A 21,675-nucleotide genomic window follows, 5' to 3' on the forward strand; every position below is an offset into this window, starting at 1 on the left:
CAGCGACTCAAAACAAGCGTATTTGTGTGTTTCCATGCCTCTCTCCCCCATGAGATCACGAACTCCTGCAGAGGCACCTGCTCTGGTTTGTCTATCCGGACATCTCACGTCAGCTGTGATGCAGGGCAGACAGTGGCCGGTCCCTCTAGAGGTGTAGACAAAGCGCTCTGGGAGAATTGCGAAGGGAGTGTGATCCTGGCGGCGGGGAGATGGGAGAAGGGATCACGGTGGAAGGGTCTTCGAGAAGGTCTGAAAACAGAAGGGCGAGGAAACTGAGAAGCAAAGACATGTGGGGAGGAGAGGCCAGGCTGGACTCCGAAAACAAGCTGTCGGCCCTCACCGCTGGAGGGGAAGTAGCCAGAATGGGAGACTGGGGCCAGCAAGGGCTCCAGACCAGCCCTACTCTCCAACTCCCCGCATGGCGTGTTAGGCTTAGGGGACGGGGAAACCCACTTGCGGGAACACACAGCCATTCACTGGGGAAACCTCAGGGATCTGGTGGAGGAAAGAAGGCCCTCGGGGAGGACAAAGACTTAAAGACAAGAAATTGTTCAGATCTCTGGGGAAGCTTTGTCATCCCTAGGGGAACTGGACTCATCACAACCCGCAGGCCGTGCCCCCAAATACAGCAGCCCAGCACAGAAAAGACGGAGTTGTCAAAGCTTGCAACCTAGGGAATTTCACACGCCCATCCACTCCCCAAACCCCCTCCCTCACCCTCACCCAGGCCATGCTCCTGTTGAGACGGGCGGATTCCAGAGGGATCAGGACTCAGTCGCTTAGGCTTCCCGCCCCGGGCTGTGTCCAGAAGCCTTGACCACTCACGACCTGGGGGTGCTGGAAAAAGAGCCCTATCTAGATGAGGAAGCGGGTTCTGGGACAGGCCGGGCCGGGTTCCCCCCGGGTCCCTCCACCTGCGCCTTGCTCCTTGTGCACAGGCCGGCTACCTGAAGCAGAAGGGACTGGGTGGCGCCATGGTGTGGGCGCTGGACATGGACGACTTCGCTGGCTTCTTCTGTAACCAGGGCCCATATCCCCTCATCAAGGCACTGCAGCTGGAGCTGAGTGAGTAAGGGGCCAGGGACCAGAGGCGGAATTCGCGGGTAGAGTAGGAACACCCCCTCCCTGAACTACAGGTCCTGGCTCCTTCTGGGGAAATACGCTTATTCCAATCCTGTGATTTCCCAAATTTCATGCACCCCCAGGGGCCAAGGAAACTTTGGAAGCCATTCTCTTTTCAGGCCCTTCTTCCCCTTTCTGACGGCAGCAACGCCTGTCCAGGGCTTGCCTCTGGCGGCCCTCAGCCAGGGAGCTGCAGCTTTGCTCCTCTCTTTTCGAAGAGAGAGCCTGCGCTCACCTGCAGCGCAAGACCCCCGGAGGCCCTCGCCAGTGTGTGGCTGGTCTTTGCAGATGATAGATGGCCACTGGCACCCCCGTGTTTTCTGTTGAGCTGCGCTGCAGCCTAAGTGTGGCTGTGGGGCACCTGGCTGTGCTCTGCCTTTGGGGGGGGGGGGGAGTGGTGAGGTATTGAGCCACGGCCTGCCTGTGGTGGTTGCCCGTGTGCTTGGCCTGTAGGTTTGGGATCTCTTGGGGGAGGCTTGGCTGAATGTTCGCTGTCTCCCCAGGTCTTCCTTTAGGCCTGCCAGGACCTGAAGTCCCCGCACCAGACCAGCCTTCTGAACCTGAGCGTGTCCCCAGCCTCGAACAAGACACCTTCTGCCGGGGCAAAGCTGACGGGCTCTACCCCAACCCTGGGGACCAGTCCAGCTACTATAGCTGTGCAGGGGGGCGGCTATTCCAGCAAAGCTGCCCAGCGAGCCTGGTGTTCAGCTCCTCCTGCAAATGCTGCGCTTGGAGTTGAGTGCCCAGGGCCCCTGCAGCCCCAGCCACCGGGCCAGGCGCTGGGGTCACTCCACAGTCTGCCTCTGCAGCTCTCCCTGGGGGCTCCAATCCTAGAGACCTCCCTGTGGCTTTTCTGTATCCAAGCTTTCTGCTCTCAGCCTTGAGTTCCTTTTCCTATGGTCCTTCTGGACCTTTTACTTGCAAAATAAATCTATGGTTTGCTCCCCACGGTCCCCGGGTGTGGTGACTTACAGAACCTCTCTAAGCACACTGTCAGTTCAAAACTGGGAAGGTGGGGAAGCCAAGAGGCAAGGGTGGCCTGAGGCATGCATAGGTCTGAGCCAGGCTGGAAGGCAGGCCCTTCGGGGTGCCCACATTCCAGTGGGCAGCTCTCAAGGCACTGGTGACCTCGCTGGAGAGCGTTTCCTGCTGGCCTCCACTCGGGTGTTATTCCCAAGATTCACACTAGATGGCAGCAGAAAAGAGCTTTTCCTTGCCTTAGGGCTCTGCAATGGCCACCCAGCATTAAAATAAGAATCCAAACCCCAGGTAGGTATTCAGGGCTCCCTTTGAGATAAATCCTGTTTTAGGCCTTCCATCACCTACTGCTCCTATATGCCAGACAAAGGAGGGACAATTATTATCCTCATTTTACAGGTATTTAAACAGAAGGCTAACTAACCCAGTTCCAAGTCCAGAACTGAGTCCTAAATGGGCCACGTTGCACACACAGTATCCCGGATAACCGAGCAATGCAAATGGTCCCTGCAGCTTTGGGGTGAAGCCTGGTCGTTCCATTGGAAGAAAATCTGCACGTAACCTAATGGTCCATCTTGCCATGCACTCACCCAAGCTGGGTTTTGGGGTGGGACTCAGGCAGGCAGCAGGAGATGGGGACATGTAGGAGAGAGGAGGTGACCTGGCCCTTCACCCTAGTACAGCCGGTACCAGATCCCCATAAAAATGACCTCCCCGCTTCTACGCCCCGCCTGTCCTTGGGCCTTTACAAATCTGTTCTTCTTCGGCCCCGAGCACAGGTCTGCTCACCACACATGCCCTTCCTTTGAGGTCTCAACTCGAAGGGGACGCGCCACATCCAGGCCTGACAAGAGCCTCCTAACTGCTCAGAATGGCGTCCAGGGTGGCGGTTTCCTTTTGGGGGGTGCAGAGCTGGCTTCTGGCTCTGTCACCTGCTAGCGGTGTGACTTGAGGCCAAGAAACAGAACCTCATCACCTCATCTGTTGGGTGGAGTTAAGCCTCGTCATCATGATCAGCACTCACTCTTCCCTCCCTCTTCCCATCTCTGTCCTTTCTTTACCTTCTGCGGGCTGGGTAAGTCAAGAATCTAGCAGAGAGTCTCCTTGTAGCAGAATTTATGGGTCCCCAAACAGCCCAAGTCCCCCTACATCGTCACTGTGACATTGGTGCTACCTTCATGTTGAGGACAGTTTTAAGCAGGGCTTCTCTCTGATCTTCTCCAAACCCAGGGTCCCTGTGTCGGCTCAGGCCAGTGCCACTTGTCACCCTGCCTCCTGCCCCTCCCTTGTCCAGGCCAACCTCCATCTAGCCCCCAGCTCAACGTTTCTAAATTTTGGATCAAATCCTAACACTTCCCTTACTTAAGAGCTGCCAACAGCTTCTGGCGAACAGAGAGTCAAGTCTCCATCATCAGCATAGAGTCAAAGCCCTGCATTAGGCCCCAGCCTCATCCCTTGGTCTCATTTCCTTTCATCCCACCCCAGTTTGGTGGCCGGGTCCCCAGACCACCTTGCTCAGCCATGCTGGCTTCTCATGAGAAACCTCCCATAGTCTGTCATCACCCCTGTGAGGTTTGAGCCCCAGCCCCAAAGCAAATACTACTTTTAAACTAAACTTTCTCCCTTGACCTATCAGACCGCCCCACCAGCCCCACACAATCCACTTATAGACTAGGGGACGCACCCCTGTACAGAGCCGGCCTTTCGAGTCAGGTGCAAATGCTGCTTGAGTTGTTGGGGGGATCAGCTTTGAGTAATAGCGTTTGAAAAGGATTTTTGTGTCACTCATGTCTTGGTGGCTTAACCCACGAATGTCTGGCCGCTCTCCCTAACAGCGATGACCACTCTCAGCCCCACGAAGGACAGGTCCCTCCGACCTTCTCTCTGAGGACGTTCATAGCGTTCACCACCATGTCTAACACACCTGCCGGAACCCAGGCAAACAGTTAAGCCCCATCCCTTCTCCCAACTGGGACCAAGCTCTCCTGGTACACCTCCACAGGTATCCACTTCCAAATGTACCACACCCTACGTGAGCAGTGAAACTCTATTGTTTTTATTGTGGTTTAATTTTGAAATCTAGCATATAGACCAAAGAGTGTTTCAAATATGTATGCTCGGTATCTCCCATGAGTCTGTCACCCAGGTAAGGAAACAGAACATTACCAGTACCTTCAAAACTACTGATGCGCTTCTCCCTAATCCTACACCCTTCTATCTCGATTTCGATTATTCATTCCCTCGTCTTCTTATAGCTTTATCAACTGTGCGTCTATTCCTAGACTAGAAGTTGTTTATTCTAGACTATTTTGAACCTTATAGAAATAGAAACGTACTGTGTGGTGCTTTCTCTGGCTCACTTCTTATCTTCACTTAGCCAGAGCTCGCCCTATTCACTGCTGCATAATTTTCTACCACATGCCATGCCACAATCTCTTCTTTCTGCTATCAGGACACACGGGTGTTGTTTCCAGTTTGGGGCTAACGTGGACCACATTGCTACAAACACTTTTGAGCCTGTCTATTGGTACCCATGTGTACAATTTGGGACACATGCGAGTTCAACTTTCCTAGGTGTGGGCAGAGGTTTTCCCAAAGTGGACATACAACTACTCCCTACCATTGCACCTAGTGAACCCCTTCCTCACCATTCCTACGCCCTACTTTATGCTGATCTGTGAGGTGTAAAAATGGCATCTCACTCGAGTTTAAACTCACATTGCCTTAATTACTTACATTTCAGCATCTTCTTACGTCTACAAGCTATTTGTGTATGTTCTTTTGTGAATAATCTGTTGTGTCGCTTGCCCATGTTTCTATTGTGTTGTCTCTTTCTTATTGAAATGTAACAGTTCTTTACATATTCTGAACACAGATCTTTGATGTAGGTTTGACCATATCTTTCCCCAGTTTGAGGTGTGGCTTTTCGTTTTTTGAGTACTGTTTAATGTAGTTACCTTTGCCAGTCCTATCCCTTATGGTTTGTGCTTCCTGCATTTTGTTTAAGAAGTCTTCTTCTAGGGGCGTCTGGCTGGCTCAGACAGAAAAGCATGTGACTCTTGATCATAGGGTTGTGAGTTCAAGCCCCACGCTGGTTGCAGAGATTACTTAAATTAAAAAAAAACAAAAACAAAAAAACAGGGCATCTGGGAGGCTTAGTCGTCGGTTAAGTATCTGAATCTGAATCTTGATTTCAGCTCAGGTCATGATCCTCTGATTCGTGGGATCAAATCCCACATCAGGCTCTACACTGACAGCACAGAGCCTGCTTGGGATTCTCTCTCTCCGCCTCTCCCTGCCCCCCTTGTGCCCCCCCCCCAAAATAAATAAGTAAACTTAAAAAAAAAAGAAAGAAAGAAATCTCACGATTCATCGGTTCCAGCCCCACCTCAGGCTCTATGCTGACAGTGCAGAGCCTGCTTAGGATTCGCTCTCTGCCCCTCCCCCACTTGTAATGTCTCTGTCTCTCTCAAAATAAATAAACTTTAAAAATTAAATTAAATTAAATTTTCTGGCTAATTGTTGCTAACCTATAATAACATCACTGATATTTGGAAACTGATGCTGTGTCCAGGAAACTTTTCAAACCCTCTTACTAACTTTAATGATCATTCTGCAGAGTGTTCTATATAGACAATCGTATTATCTGCACGAATAAGTTTTGTTTCTTCCATTCCAAGCCTTATGCCTTTGTTTATTTTTCTAGTTGACTGTGCTAGCTGAGGCCTCCAATACAGTGGTGAATAAAAGCAGGGATAATGGGCATCTTACCTTGTTCCTGGCCTGAAAGGGGATGTTTGCAACATCTCACCGTTAAGTATGCGATTTATCGTAGGTTTTTCACAAACGTCTTCTATGAGACTAAGGAAGTTTGCTTCTACTCTTGGTTTCCTGAGAGTTTCCATAAGAAAGGCTGTGAATTTTTTCAGGAGGCTTTTATTTTCAATAGATTTTTGCTTTTATTCTGTTCATAAAGCAAATTACATTCATCAGTTTTCCCCCTGTTACATTCATCTTGCATTCCTAGGAGTAATCCAACATGGCCCTGATGGGTTATCTTTCCCGTGCATCGCCGGATCTGGCCAATACTGTGTTTCACATTTTTGTGTTTATATATTAATAACAAGATGGGCCTGCGTGTTTTCTTTCTCACACGCTAGGATGCCCTTGCCATCACCGCTACCGGCCAGGTTAATAATAAACCGACTTAGGGTATCAATGTTTTGCTGGCCTCATTAAACGAGTTGGGGAGCTTCCCTCTTTCCACTCTCTGGATGAGTTGTGTCCCAGGACTTCTCTGTTCCTTGAATGGTAGCTGTCACCAGGAAAGCCATCTCAGCTCCATGCTTTCTTGAGGCTCATTTGTAAGTGCTGATTCGATGTCCTATAGTGGTCGCAGAACCGTCGCATTTCTGATTTTGTCTTGAGCAGGCCGAGAGCTGAACTCACTAAGGGTCGAGAGGCCTGCAGTCCCCTGGTTAAAAAGCCCTAATCTGAGATAAAGTCAGGGAGGTTGCTGGTTGTCTCTCCCTTCCATCTGTCCCTCCCAAGTGGCCCTTGACGGGGAGCAGCTAGAGGTCGCCCGGGCACCCCCTTGCCAGGTCACGCACCTGCTCCAAGGCCAGGCCCTGGTCCAGTGCGGAATTACCACCGTGGAGCACTCCTTATGCTCATCCCACTGTCTGCTGTCGTGTTCAGAGCTTGGTGCAAAGAGAAAACAGCCAGATTCTTCTTCATTAATTTAGCGATTTGGGCAAAAAAAAAAAAAAATGTGTTTAAAAACTTGTCACAGGGAGAGAAAGATGGCTTCCAAAGGCCCACTGTTGAATTCCTTTTGGGCGTTGCCATTCTATTTAGCATGGGAGTGGGGAGAAGGGAACAGACATTCCTGCCAGGCCCCAGCCCCTCGGCCCCTACCATATGGCATGTGAGATCTGGCCCCGGCACCACCCGCTCCCTCCTCAGTGTGCCCTTGCCATTCCAGCTGTTGCCCAGGCCAGTGATAAACTGATGAGACCAGGCAGCCAGGAGGCCAGGCTTAGCTAAGGACACCCTCCCAGTCCTCCCACCCCCTTGGGCCCTTCATTCCAAGAAGGGACACTGAAGGGGCCACCTGAGAATGGGAGGCATCAAAGGAAAATGGCAGGAGGACCCAGTGCCTATAACTTCTGCCATCACTACAACTTGCCCTTGATCTTCTGGAGCAGAGCCTCTAAGGCACCAAGGAGCCAGACCCCTCCAAATCAGACCAGCCGCACGGGCTGGGGGGTCTTGTTTTCCCTAAGCACCTTCCTGGCATCTAATTTGAGATCCTTGATCACTTCTCGGCCTTTTGGGCAAGATCAAGTGTAATTTGAGATTCTTGAGCTGTAGTGATAGTTCATGTGACCTTATTTCGGCCTCTGTGAGGATGAAAATCTCTACCTTATTCATTTTTAAAGTTAACTCTCTGTTTGTCCCACGTGGCTTCTCTGTGTCCATGGATAAGTCTTGGGCCGCCTTCCAGTGCACAACCCAGGGCTCCCCTCAGCCCTGCCCCACTGAAAGGCAGACCTTGAGCATAAGGGGCTCAGACTCTGGAACATGAGCCAGGGCAGGACTTGAAGCTAGACATCTGGGATCCCTAAAGTCAGAGTACAGAGAGACTGTCCCTCTACCATGTTCCTACTGCCATCACCACTCAAAGATGACTTGGTATGGAGGAAAGTACACTAGGCCTTTATCTCTGCCTGTGTGAGAGAGGACTTGGGCAAGTCACTTAGCTTGGGTCCTCAGTGTCCCACCGAACAGTGGGCAGTTGGACTAGATGACCTACCAGCCACAGCGAGCCACCACCAGCTACTGGATTGTCCCTTCCCAGAAAGTAGAAAAACAAGGGAGAGCTAGAGCCTCCATTTGGCTTACGTATTGGCCCCTCACCTTATTCTCCCAACCACAAGGCCCCTTTCAGTACAAGCCTTGAACAGCATGTGGGGGTCTCTCTCTCTGTGGCTCCCTCTTCCACCTGATGCACGCGCGCGCACACACACACACACACACACTCACACTCACGAAACCTGTCCTTTCTTGACCTTTGTTTACAGGCAGCCGCAAGAATGGGAAAAGGACATCTCACATTACCCTTTATGCCAGATCCTGTCTTTGCACATCTCCCCTGCAGACTCCAGCCAGGCTGCCCTTGCCCTCCCATCTGCCCTGTTCCACATCTGCAGGGAAGCCACAGATCTGAAGCCAGCCAGCGGCCGAACATGATGTCCAGGCTATGTTCCAGAGCATCCCTGGAGTGACTCAGGGGTTACTGGCCTGTGGAGGGCGTCCAGATCTCCACTTTTCAGCCAGTGGAGAGACCTTCTCCTGGCGCACCAGTCCCCGAATGCCTTGAGACAATCTCTTTCTAATCCTTTAATCCAGTGGTAGGAGCCATTTTCTATTAAGAGACAGTGATCTCAGTGGAAAAAAATAATCATCCGAGGGCCATAGGATCACAGAAAATTACTTAATTTAGGTGCGGAGGCTGCTGCTAGTTTTCCATTAACAGGGACGTAACAGCATTCAACACACCTGACTTTTTTTTTTTTTTAATTTACATCCAAGTTAGTGTATAGTGCAATAATGATTTCAGGAGTAGATTCCTTAATGCCCCTGACCCATTGGGCCCATCCCCCCTCCCACACCCCCTCCAGTAACCCAATGTTTGTTCTCCATATTTAAGAGTATCTTGTGTTTTGTCCCCCTCCCAGTTTTTATATCATTTTTGCTTCCCTTCCCTTATGTTCATCTGTTTGGTATCTTAAAGTTCTCTTATGAGTGAAGTCATATGATATTTGTCTTTCTCTGACTAATTTCGCTTAGCATAATACCCTCTAGTTCCAGCCACATAACTGCACATGGCAAGATTTCATTCTTTTTGATTGCCGAGTAATACTCCATTGTATATATATATACCACATCTTCTTTATCCGTTCATCCATCGATGGACATTTGGGCTCTTTCCATACTTTGGCTATTGTGGATAGTGTTGCTATAAACATGGGGGTGCATGTGTCCCTTTGAAACAGCACACCTGTATCCCGTGGATAAATACCTAGCAGTGCAATTTCTGGGCCATAAGGTAGTTCTATTTTTAATTTTTTGAGGAACCTCCATACCAACACACCTGATTTCTAAAGGAAGACAAAACCATACTCAACAATCGGTATTTAAAAATACGTCTTGATTCTAAATTTGGGGCAGTCGAGCTGACGGGATTTGAAATAATGTGAAGGAAAGTTGAGAGTAAGAAACTGTGGTGAGAATAAAAAGAAATGTAATCAGGTAAGAAAACGATGGAAGGAGAGGGGTCGGGTGGTGGAGAGGAAGAGAAGGAGGACAGAGCCAGGAAGCCTCCGCGGGACAAGGGCTAACTTGTCCCTGCTTAGCTCTGGGCTCCCGGTCGTCCCTCATCCTGCAATGCCTGGTGTTTAGGTTACTACCTGGATTTCAGGTTACCATTTGTAGTCAACAGCGTGGGTGCTTATTTCCATTATACCATCTGCTTCACAAAAATTCCACAAATTAGATATTTTACAAAGGAAGAAGCTATGACTCAGAAAAGTTGCCCAAGGTCACACATCGGTAATAATTAGAGTGAGGACCAAATCCATACCTTGGCCAGAACCTCATGCTGTATGTACACACTCTGTCCACACATATGACTGTGTCACCACCATCTCCCTGCTGAACTGTGGGTCACTTGTGTCCATCACCTCCTGTTCCCCAGGATCCGGCCACTCTTGCTTTCCTTCTGTTCCTGGTACCCATTAAACTCATCCCATCTCGGTCCCCACCTTCCCCGACCTCAAAGCTTTGTCCCATCTGTTCCCCTCTCTGGGACAGCTCATGCCCACACCTCCCCCTGCCACCTCAACCCCACTTCAGGTCTCTCCTTAGCGTCGCTTCTTCAGAGACCCCCTCCCCAACCACTTGACTGTCACACGAGCACATCACTCTGACTTATTTTTATCAGTGACGCTTACCACTACGTGATGTTTTCTTTGTTTATTATCTATGTCCCTGGGCTAGGACAGAATCTCTGCCTGAGCAAGAACTGATCCAGACTTAGGACTAGATCTCCAGTATCTAACATTACTTCTGGCATAGATGTTTAATAAGTATTTGTTGAATGGATGGATGGGTGGATGGATGGGTGGATGGATGGACAAACTACTCTCTATCCCTTCATAGATTCTCTTAGCAGAGGTGCGTTTTCCCAGGGAGCCAATTACATCAAGCCCTAGACTGTATTTCCCACATCAGCACACATCCCCTCTGCAACTTTAACCAGACCTCATCCACTCCACAAGCATGTCCAAGCTCTTTGCTGAAGCTGTGGATGGAGATAAATGAGACTTGACCCCAGACACGAGGCTTGATCTTCTGTAGTTTACAGAGTCCATGAGGGGAGATAAAGCATGCCCACAAAGCATTATAATTAAAGATTAAATGAGCCATAAACAATGAAATAGGAACACACTAAACATGTTCAAAGGAAGAAGAAATCCTCTCTGAACGACGGAGCAGTGAGAGCTTTAACAAATAGAGGCACCAACACAGAGACTGAGCCTGAAGGCAGGTTCAGAGCCTCCTCAGTCTCCAAGGCAGAGTATTAACCAGGCAAGTGTTGAGAGCCAGGATCCCCAGGGCTTGTCCAGACTGGACCGGGTACGGGGCACAGGAAGGAGGCAGCGCGAGGTAAGGATGGAGGGAGAGGTTGGAGCCAGGCTATGCGGGTTTGTGGACTCAACATAACCACAGGAGAGTGAGCCACGCGGGCACCGTGAGCCAGGCAGCCAAGTACCCAAGAGGCGCCCAGTCCGTGGCATTCAGCAGCTGCCAGGAGTGGGGGTTTGTTGGTGGAGGGCTCTGGCCTGCAGTGACGGGGGGCGGGGGGTGGTTACTGGCCTCGTTTCTCTCTGAAAAGCTCAGTGAGACAGATTTCTCTTTTCCTCAAGCAGTGTGAAATACAAGCTGGTCAACATGCATGATTTCTCAACAGCAGGATTCATTTCCTGCTGCTTCATTGTAGCAGTTTTGGGGACGATATCCCGCTATAATGGGGGGCAAGGCTCCAGGCTACAGCCATTCTGCCGTCCAGCTAATCCTGTTTCAGAACACAGTTCTCCTCCTAAGGGAGCGAGCCGGTCAGGACAGAGGAGGGGACCTAGAGGGCTGGAGGTGGGGTGGAAATGAGGAAGGAGCAGGGCTCCCTAGCGTCACTCATGGCCTGTGGGGGCTCTGGAAGGAAGAGGCCGGTGGGTCCAGGGGATTTAGGGAGTCTCAAGGAAGGACGCCGGATCCCAAAGAATTCTCAGTCCCTGCATCCTTTCTCTCCACCTTCCTGAGGTCCACGTCCCCTTCCAGAGACTCAGCCATACCTGTTTCTGGCACCTGAGACTACAGACGGATCTTCCAGTGCCTTCTTCTGGGCCCATCTCTATAAATACTATGCCACACTGTAATGTAAATATTGGCTCTTAAGGCTGCTCCTGCATAAACTGTGAGCCCCTTGCGGGCAAGGGCCTTGTCCTAATGCCTTGGCGTCCCCAGCCTCTGCTGCACATGCCCCAGGCCACCACCTGTGGGTTTGCTAACTGGGTGAATGGGGTGGTTGCCCCCTACATCTTCTGGGTCTATTCCACCTCTGCGGGACCTCTACCCATCTGAATGCCTCAGGGCTTGCCCAGGGCTTTCTGCCCTTCTCTCCTTAGATCATCTCTTCCATTTCCAGGGCTTTAAATAGCATGGTTATGCTAATGGTTCCCACACTTGCGTATCTCCAGCCCAGACCTCCCCTCTGAGCTCCAGAAGCATACATCCACCGGCCTACTTGCTCTCTCCACTCCGATGAGGTGTAAACAGCTCATCTTTGCCCGAAATAGAATCCCTTATTATAAAACCTGTCTGCACCTCAAGGGTGCCTCACTTTAGAAAATTACCCAGCACCTCTCCATGTGCTGAGGTGGAACCCCAAGGTGATTCCTGTTTCTTCCTTTTCCCTCAGCTCTTACATTCACCTCCTCAGTAAGGTTGATTTTCCCCTCCAATAAATGTCTAGAGTCGGCCCTCTTCTCCCCATGTCCCCCCCCACCAGCCTAGTCCAGGTGGCCACGCGTCTTGCCTGGACCTCTCTGATGGCTGTTCACGCTCTCACTTCTTCCATTCCAGTCCCCCTCCAAAGCTGGTCTCGGCAGACAGCAAGAGTGACTTTTCAAAACACAAATCCTGTGGCGTACCCCCTGCTTAAACATTCAATGGCATTTGACAACACTGAGGGCCAAACCCCTTCATGGTTTACAAGGGTCCCTGACCAGACCCTTCTCTCTCGTCACCATTTTCTCTCTTTTTTTTTTTTTTTTCCTCACCCCTGGGACCTTGCATATGGTGTTCTCTATCTAGATCATTCTCCCTGCTTCTGGACATGGCCAACTTCCCTCTCATCCCTCAGATTCCAGCTTAAGGCCACCTCCCCCGAGACGACTCTCCGACCATCCAAACTAAACCCCACTCCACACCCCACCCAGCTTAGCCCTGGACCTGGCACCTCATGGGGGCTCAGTAACTATTCCAGAAAGAAAAGGTAGGTACAGTCTCCATCCCAGGCCATCTCCTGCAAGCTCCTGTCTTCCTCCTTCTCGGCTACCCAGGATTCAGCGCCCGCTCCCTTTATTTTTACATTTCTCGAAACTACCCACACAAACACCATATTGTAGGGTTTCTTTCTCCTCCAAAATTAGCTGCAGAACTGGACAAAGACTCCTTGGCTGCTAGCTTCCTGGCTGTCTCTTTCGGTTTCAGGGTTTAAAAGCTAGTCCTGCAGGGGAACAGTGGGAGAATGGAAAATCACCAACAGGGAGAAGTGACGGAGTCCGGAGACCAGCCGAGTTCTGACAGTCATGGCCATGCTCTATAGTTAGCTCCTGACTTCCTTTCTTGGCAAGATCTTACCGGTTATCTAGGGCAGTCCCCGTTTCAACTGTTCCGTTCCATTGTCTGACTATGTATCATGAGTTTTCTTACAATATGGTCCCTCTACCCCCTCTCCACCTGCTCTCCCCACAACCAGGGTGGCCTTTCTTAAACGACCCGCACACTCAAGAGGTGAAAGGCCATAGGTTCCAAGTTCAAGCCCTTGACCCACCACATTAAAGTCTGTGTGACTTTGGGGAAAGTATCCTCTCCGAGACTCAGTTTGCTCAGCTGTAAAGTAGGAATAGACTAGTACCTTCCTCCCAGGATTTGGCAGGGGATGACTGGCATACAATGTGTTGAGCCTTTGGCACTCATAGAAAGCCCCCCTTCCCTCTCAGGATGGATAAATGGCATGAAATTTTCAACCAAAAGACTCTTGGGGCCCGGTGAGCAATTTAGTGCTTTAACCGAAAGTGTAGGTAGATAATTAACATGCTGTTGAGTGACGGGTGCTTTCTCTCAGTTCTCCTGTGGCCTGACTGGGGAGCCAGGTCATGTCCATAGGTGGGGAGCACAGGCTTCCTGATGAGGAAAAGTGATCAGTTGCAGCCACCAGGGAAAGGACAAGTATTTATTGGAAACCAGAGCTCAGAAAACTGGCCTTAGGCAGACCAGAAAGGGTTCGTCTCTCAGGCCTGGTTCTCCTGGGCCCCAGCTTGCGAGCCACGGTGCATCCCCAAACAGGGGATGAAAGATGGCCTCTCCACGTGGAACAAGGAGAGAAGATGGCACCGGTCACTCAGTGTGCACGTCCCCTTGGTACCCTGGAGCCTCCCCTGAAGGCTGTCTGAACACCTGGTTCAGGTTCAGTTCTGCAGACAGACAGTGTGCCACCTCCTAGGCCAGAGTGTGAAGGGATGACCAGTGTCTCCAAGGCCCCCTTGTGACAACCTTTCAAGGGGAAGGTGCATGCAGGTGATTCCTGGGGACAGAGGAGGGATCATGCAGCCCCGTTGCCCCTGCCCACGTGGCAATTCTATTCCCGGGGCTAACCCACGTGGTCCTGCCTGGAGTTTGTTCTTATTAAGGAAGCTGGCACTTCCTTTCAACGTGTCAGGGGCACCAGGTGCACACCATGTTCACATCACCTCCCGGAGGGGCCCCCTTAGCAGGAAAAAGGGCACTTTGTGCTTCAGGCCACGTCTTTTGAAACAAAACCGCAGGCCGGGCCCTGGGGCGGGCAGCTGGGAGACCTGGAAACAAAGTCACCTACTCTTGGCTTCCTTGTTCGACAGAGAAAACCACCTCTGTACTCTTTTCCTGGGGCTGCTGAAACAAATACCACAAACCTTCATGGCCGAACACAACACGTATCTGTTATCTGACAGTCAGAAATCCAAAATAAGCTTACGAGGCTAAAGTCAAGGAGTCAGCCCGGCTCGTTCCTTCTGGCCCCAGGGCAGAATCCATTTTCTTTCCTTTTTTTCACCTTCTAGAAGCTTCCTGCATTCCTTGCCTTCCATCACCACATCCCTCTTCTGTGTCTGAAGGACTCTTGTGATTACCTTGGGCCCCGTGGGTAATCCAAAATAATCTCCCCTCTCTCAGCTCTCCTTAACTTAGACACATCCTCCAAGCCCCCTTTGCCATGTAAAGTGATACGTTCCCAGGTGCTGGGGGAGTGGGACAGGGGTGTCTTTGGGGAGCCATTATTCTGTTGACCACAATCTTCTTACCATGTAAAGCTGTTCTCTTCCAAACCTCATGCATGCATTTCCCAGGCTCCAGAAGGGACCTTATGTCATCTCAAGCCAAAGGGCCCAGACTTAAAATTCCTAAGACAGAGGGTCTGCAGAAACCTCCAGCTGCTTCTTTTAGTGTTGAAGGCCCTTAAAGGAAGTTCTCACTGTTCTCTGAATCATCTCCTGGCTATGGTGAAAGAGATCCATGTAGCTCTGCCCAAGTGTTCCTCAAGTTCAGTGCATAATGGAGGGGCCACGGGAGCGTCTCAAGTGCAGAAGATGGAAAGCCCACGGAAGAGCCAGAAGTTGAGGTTGGGGGTGGAGGAGGAAGGGAACTAATACTTGCTGTACCTCTGCTTAGTGTGCCAAAGACTTAATACGAAGTCTCTTTTAACACTTACGACAATCCTGAGGAGATACTGAGGCTCGCAGGGGTGGAATAATGTTCCCAAGGTCAGCAGGTGGCAGAGCTGAATGGGAATGAGAGGTTTCTTTCTGCACCTGCCACAGTGTAGTGCAGGGTTCAGCTCACTGGGGCCCTGGCTTGGTACCTTACCAGCGTTGCTTTTCTCCTGGCATTAGAAACAACCCCAGAGAGGGGACCATCGCTTATGGTGACAAGGGCTGTTTAGACAGGTCAGAGCCACACACTAGTAGCTGAGGTTTAGAGCTTCTGGAAGTGAGAGGGTGTGTGTGTGTGTGTGTGTGCATTCCATTAACTTGTACTTTTTTTTTTTAATGTTTTTTTATTTTTGAGGGAGAGAGAGAGTGCAAGCGGGGCAGGAGCAGAGAGAGAGGGAGACACAGCATTCAAAGCAGGCTCCACGATGTCAGCACAAAGTCTGATGTGGGGCCCGAACTCATGAACCGTGAGCTCATGACCTGAGCCAAAGTCGGATGCTCAGCCGACTGAGCCACCCAAGCGCCCCACATTAACGCGTACTTTGAATGGAGAGGAGAAGGGGAAGACTGTCCTAGTGGATGGGAGTGTATGATTGTTAGCCGGACAGGAAGGGAGGCCCAGTAAAGGGTCACTAAAAACACTGTCTGTTTTCAAAACATTCCTCGACACGGTGGCTTGAAATCACCATCATCATCATCCAAAGACATTTACCAGAGACCTTTGTCCTTGGGCTGACGAGATCTGTGGAGAGGCGGACCCCTGCACAAATATGGCGGTGGAGAAGTTCAGTGGAAAGAGACACAGACTCTGCTCCCAGGAGGCACCAGATCCGAAGAGGAAAGGAGGAAAGAGATCCTATCCTCGGGGAGATCCATGTGCGGCAGATGGAAAAGAGAGTGCTCAGTTTAGAAGGAGAGCTGGAACACACAGGAACCAAGCACATCTCCACACAGGCAGGTGTTCCCAAATCCCCACAATGCAATGGTTGTAAAGCCAGAGCCAGAGGAAAGAACCCTTAGAAGTGAGCTTGGTGAAAGAGGAAGGTTCCAGGAGGAGGTGAGTCTGGAAGCAGGAGGGAAAAGTGAAGTGGAGAGTTGAGAGCAGAGCGCTGGGGAGGGAGAAGAAGTCACTCATCTGAGGGGTCCGTGGAGGTAAGAGAGGTGGGCGTGAGTAAGCCTGACCGCCGGCAGGGAGCTGCCCGGATGAGCCAGAGTGGTCATCCCTTCTTTAACAAGACGGGCAAGGGCAGAGGTTTTATAAAAAAAAAAATAAACACACGTGTCTCTGATCTAGGGGCTCCGAGATGGGCGAGGAATCCCGGCCCCGAGTTCTTGAGTGGTGCCTCACCCAGCTTTCTCCTCCTAGTCCGCTGCCCAGAGGACGCAGACCCGCAGGGGTCCCTGGCTCCCTTACAGAGAAGGCCCCCCACATGGCTGTCCCACCCATCCAGGCAGAAATGGTGTCCGGATCATTCCCCACCCTGTCTACTTACCAAGAAACTGATGACAGGTCAGCTGAAGGGACCGGTAAGATCACGTGTCCATTATCTTCATGTGGCTTCTCTAGAGAGACCAGTTTTCATGATCCTCTGACTTTAGTTAATGTACCAAACGTATGTGAACACTGCAGGAACAAAAGGTGAAGCTGTGCCTTGTTTGTTTGTTTGTTTGTTTGTTTGTTTGTTTTTAAGATCTTATTTTTTAAAGTAATGTCTACTCCCAACACGGGGCTCGAACCCACTACCTCAAGAGTGGCACCACCGACTGAGCCAGCCAAGTCCCCCCCCCTCCTTCCCTGTTTCCAGTGACTAAGCACTTCATATGCCACAGTCAAGGGAAATAAAAAAAAAAAGGAAAAAAACCGACAGGGCTGTCGTAACTGGCTCTGTTTCCCCAAACAATAAGCCTTGAATACCTCCCAGAAATGTGGACTCTCTAACAAAAACAACACTTGATCCCTGAGTTTTGCTGTGCCGAAATCTGAGGGCATGTTCTGAATATGACAGCCATGTGAGAAAGCTGCTATTTTCCACCACCAATAGACTGCTGTAAACACGGTCATCTTGGTCATTTTTGATTTTTCCCTTTAAATACTCGTGTTTTGTATTTGACCTGCTGGCTGTCAGAAAAGCAGCCCCCTCACACTTTTCACAAGTGATTGTTTTCTTCCCTTTCCTAAAAGCACTGGTCTCTGGTTCTCCCCTGACAGCTTACTCCTAGGATTCCCACCGATGGCGTCAAGGTCACGCACACCTCGTCCAGACCCAGGGCCGTGGAGCCCTCACCCTCCCCTGGCTCCTCTGGGGACTCTCCTTTGAGCTGACGGAGCTGCATCGGGTTCTCGGCCAAGTTCGTTTCTGGTTCTGAGGGAGCTACAGCCGGCTGTGCCCACACTGGTGGCAGGAGCAGTGCCGACCACCGTGCAATCAGCCTGGCCACGGAGCGGTTTCTGTCCCGGGGCAACCCACGGGCGTTCTGGAATCGGATTCCCCTGGTACGCTTTTGCTTTGGTGAGGGGAATGTGTTTGAGGATTCTGGGAGGAATGTGGTTGAGGATTCTGATGGTTTCCGGCATTTGAGAATACAGAGGTTGAAAAAGGGTTGTGTGTGCGTTTCTGTAACTCTTGATCGGGTTCTGTGTTCGCATGTTTCGTGTTGGTACGGGTGGAAGTTCTGTTCTAATTTCAGAAGCTCTTCCTTATCCCGGAGTTCTGGCTTTTTTTTTTTTTTTAATGTTTATTTTTGAGAGCGAGAACGTGAGGAGGGGAGAGTCAGAGAGAGAGAGAGGGGGACAGCGGATCCGAAGCAGGCTCTGCACTACAGCAGAGAGCCTGATGCAGGGCCCGATCGAGCTCACGAACCGTGAGATCACGATCTGAGCTGAAGTCAGATGCTCAACCAACGGAGCCACCCAGATGCCTCCCAAAGTTCTGGTTTGTATCGTGTACTCATTATGGTCCCAATAGCTGTTGATAGTGACAAAGGTGAACACCCTATACCAAAGATGAAAGGAAACAAAAAGCTCTCTTGAATGTCCCTAAGCAATGAATGATTCAAAATTAACCTCTCTTTGGAAACTTACATATGAGGTTAAAAGGAGGTTATTATTGTGAGGGATATGGGCATTATAAGAGAGAGAACGTGTGCTGCTAAATTCAAAAGGAAATCCCCAAATTACTCGGACTTTCAAGAACACGTCCTTCGAATGACCTGATGGTTGCTTGATTATAGGACTTAATTGATCAAGTTTCTTAAAAGATGCTGGGAAGTGCCTGTTTCTTAGATTCTCTTAGCTCCTCCAACTTGTACAGGAGTTGGTAAAATGATCTATTTTACATAAAGGAAAACATTTTGAGCAAGCGAACTGATACAGTTTATTCACTCCTGGAGGAAGTTAATAGGTCAGATTATGGTTAAGATCTTTTCAAATCTAATGGACTAAGCACCTATTGCAAACTTCTTTTTCCTAAAAGAAATATTACCCTATCAAGCACTCACATAAACGTGAAGAATCCAAAGATTTCTAAAATATTTTTCTACTTTCATGCTTTAAATCTGTTGACTTTTTGAGAATTTTTTTCTTGCTAAAACTATTTAAGTTTTCTTGCTAAAACTAAAATTTATAATTTGTTGCTAAACTATATAATTATAAAAAGAGGGGGGGGGAACATGGCTTAATTAGTGATCTTGGTTACTAGGGTATAAAACAAGCAAAAGCATGACTGTTAAAACATCTTAGGGGCGCCTGGGTGGCTCAGTCGGTTGAGCGGCCGACTTCGGCTCGGGTCATGATCTCACGGTCCGTAAGTTCGAGCCCCGCGTCAGGCTCTGTGCTGACAGCTCAGAGCCTGGAGCCTGTTTCAGATTCTGTGTCTCCCTCTCTCTGACCCTCCCCCGTTCCTGCTCTGTCTCTCTCTCTGTCTCAAAAATAAATAAACGTTAAAAAAAATTTAAAAAAAAAATCTTAAAAGTTTTAATATCTCATCTATAATTGTGTAAGCAGAATAATTTGTATAATATTATAATCAAGACGATTCTTTGGAAAAATTAAACTGGTTTAATAATTTGGGTTTGTAAACAGCTCTATGTCTTCTCCCTGATTCTACCACCATCATAAAACCAATGTGAATGCAATATTCTAGTCTGTACAATGTGGGTTTATTTGCCTGTAGAAAGTGCAATTATTTTGAATTGCCTAACTTTTCTCTACCATTTTTCCTGGTCATAAACTAACATCAATTTATCTAAGATTACAAAATTGCAAAATACAGAGTTCAGGTAAGTTAATAATAAAGGGTAGTATCTTTATAGAAAAAGATTATTCTGTAGAATGCTAAAAGGACACACAGTGTTAATGTGTCAGATTATAACTTCCAGAGCCTTAGTTAACCATAAGACCTTAAACTAATATTAATTTGAGTTAATAATAAGCAATTTTTGGATACTCGAATAGCATCATTTTAAAATACCCCTGCTGTTACTTAATACAGCATAGCATAGCCAGCAGTAACAGGTTGAAAGCTTGTATAAATGCCTTTGGGTTATGTTAATGTACATACAGAGTTTTAAAAGAAAGATTAAAAAAAAAGATCAGTTATAATAATATGTACATGCAAGATAACAGATATATTTTTTAATCAGGAGAAAAAAAAACTTTTATCATAAACTAAAAATGTCTGTGTGCAAAACATAAAAGAAAATAGTAAGAGACAAATTTGAGGTTATGCAACAAGCTTGGATGGTCCAAGGGGAAAGTAAAATCCATTTTCTTATGTATAAAATAGCTATAAATAATGAGTTTGAAAGGAGAAATGACGTGTTAATTGTTTAAATGGGTTGGCTTGATGTTAATTAAATTATCCATGAGTATTGTATTCTTTACTATAAATTGTTACATTAATGATCTATGCAAAGAACACACCCAGCATTGAGATCTGCTGCCCGTTTTTCTAACTAATATAACCTACTCCCAAATAATGCAAGTCCCTTTTTATAAACAGATTCTGTTAATTCTTTGTTCTTTTGGCATATTTTTTTTACATTTTAACATAAAGTCCTTCTTTTGGAAAACATTAATTTTCCTAAATAATTACTACCTATTTCTGCGTGTTTTTTTTTTTTTTAAATATTGCTGGGGCACCTGAGTGGCTGCCTCCGACTCTTGGTTCGGGCTCAGGTCATGATCTCACAGTTCGTGAGTTCGAGCCCCACGTCATGCTCTGTGCTGAGAGCACAGAGCCTGCCTGGGGTTCTCTCTCTCTTTCTCTCTCTGCCCCTCCCCCCACTCACTCTCTCTGTCTCTCTGTCGGAATAAAGCAACTTAAAAAAAATTAAAAATATATTGTCAAAGCATTGTTTATAACTAGTTTCTGCCGTCCAATAATTAAGTTCATATCTCGTACTTAAATTCATAACTCTTTCAAATTTGACCTTGCCCAAATTCGGGCCCCTCATGCAGAAGAGTAAAACTGTGAAGACATCTTTCACACCAAACCATTGATAGGTTTTCGAGACGGCCATCGTTAACGCATGGACTTATTTTTTCACTTTATGAAATGGGATATATGAAAAGTAATGAGTTCTGTTTGCCATTCTCCACATGGTTGATTAGCCCGACACAATTGTCAGAGTCGTCCTATTTATTCCTGCTCATCAAAAAGAAACATTCAGTTTTACTAAGTATTTATAAGTAAAATGCATTGGTTTAAACATTTCCATGATTCTAGTGAAAACGATCAGGTTCACATTTCACTTTGAAAAGGAATAGTCTGATACTCGTGTACAGAGACTGACACGATAATTGTCAACACATTCATTGACTTTAAATTTTGTCCCTAGGTTTAATTATCCTCGTCAATTGGTAACATTCTTACTTTATGGCATAAAATAAAGGCGCTAGGGATTTGCTAATGCCCTCGGTCTCACAAACTGATTGCATATTATACCTTAATAAAAGACTCCCAAGTTCCTCCATTCTTGTTGATTAACTAGAACCATTTAATCTCATTTGTACAGATGATAATTAATCTTATAATTACAGATGATATTTCCTTTTTCCCTGCATCTAATAAAGGCCGCTGCTACAAGCTCAAGATTAGGAACGAGTCTTCTGGAAGAAATAATAGAAAAATGTCAACAAAGAACTGCTCATTGGGTTATCACTACAACAGCAGAGCTGAGTGGTCGCATATGCAAACAATTTAAAAGCATAAAACTTTGCAGATGTAGTCTACCTAACCCAAGAGCAGCAAAAACAAATATTAGTTACCTAGGACTAAATGAATTGGCTTCATTATGGTTAATACTTACATTAACCGACATCAGGGAATTCTAGAGGGAATTGATACGACCATGTAGGTTATTTACATAGGTTCAATAAGAATCTGTCCTTTTTCTTGGATATTGACCATGCCAAAAATCCCACTTAATTAGGTGTGACAAACCCATAAGGAACAAAGACTACGATTTACATGGGGGAATGACA

The 21,675-nt window shown here is 48.1% G+C and overlaps 1 protein-coding gene and 1 long non-coding RNA gene across 5 annotated transcripts in view; one reads left to right on the plus strand and one right to left on the minus strand.

The window, feature by feature from the left end:
- CHIT1 (chitinase 1) overlaps positions 1-2,071 on the plus strand; it is a 33,999-nt gene extending 31,928 nt beyond the window's left edge. For all 4 annotated transcript variants that reach the window (XM_019432081.2, XM_019432097.2, XM_019432104.2 and 1 more), the window contains 2 exons: positions 939-1,065; positions 1,626-2,071. In XM_019432081.2, coding sequence (XP_019287626.2) covers positions 939-1,065; positions 1,626-1,861 — 363 coding nt within the window. In that variant the 3' untranslated portion in view covers positions 1,862-2,071. The remainder of the gene's footprint in view (positions 1-938; positions 1,066-1,625) is intronic.
- On the minus strand, positions 152-21,315 carry LOC109256658 (uncharacterized). Its single transcript, XR_008424579.1, has 5 exons — positions 21,137-21,315; positions 16,685-16,815; positions 6,711-6,831; positions 5,872-6,593; positions 152-249 (listed from the first exon to the last, which is right to left on the minus strand). It is a non-coding gene; the product is annotated as an uncharacterized LOC109256658 (long non-coding RNA).
- Between the last annotated feature and the right edge of the window lie 360 nt (positions 21,316-21,675).

This window comes from Panthera pardus, unplaced genomic scaffold (assembly GCF_024362965.1).
Source record: "Panthera pardus isolate Hobbes unplaced genomic scaffold, ASM2436296v1 HiC_scaffold_21, whole genome shotgun sequence".
In the NCBI taxonomy this organism is placed as follows: domain Eukaryota; kingdom Metazoa; phylum Chordata; class Mammalia; order Carnivora; family Felidae; genus Panthera; species Panthera pardus.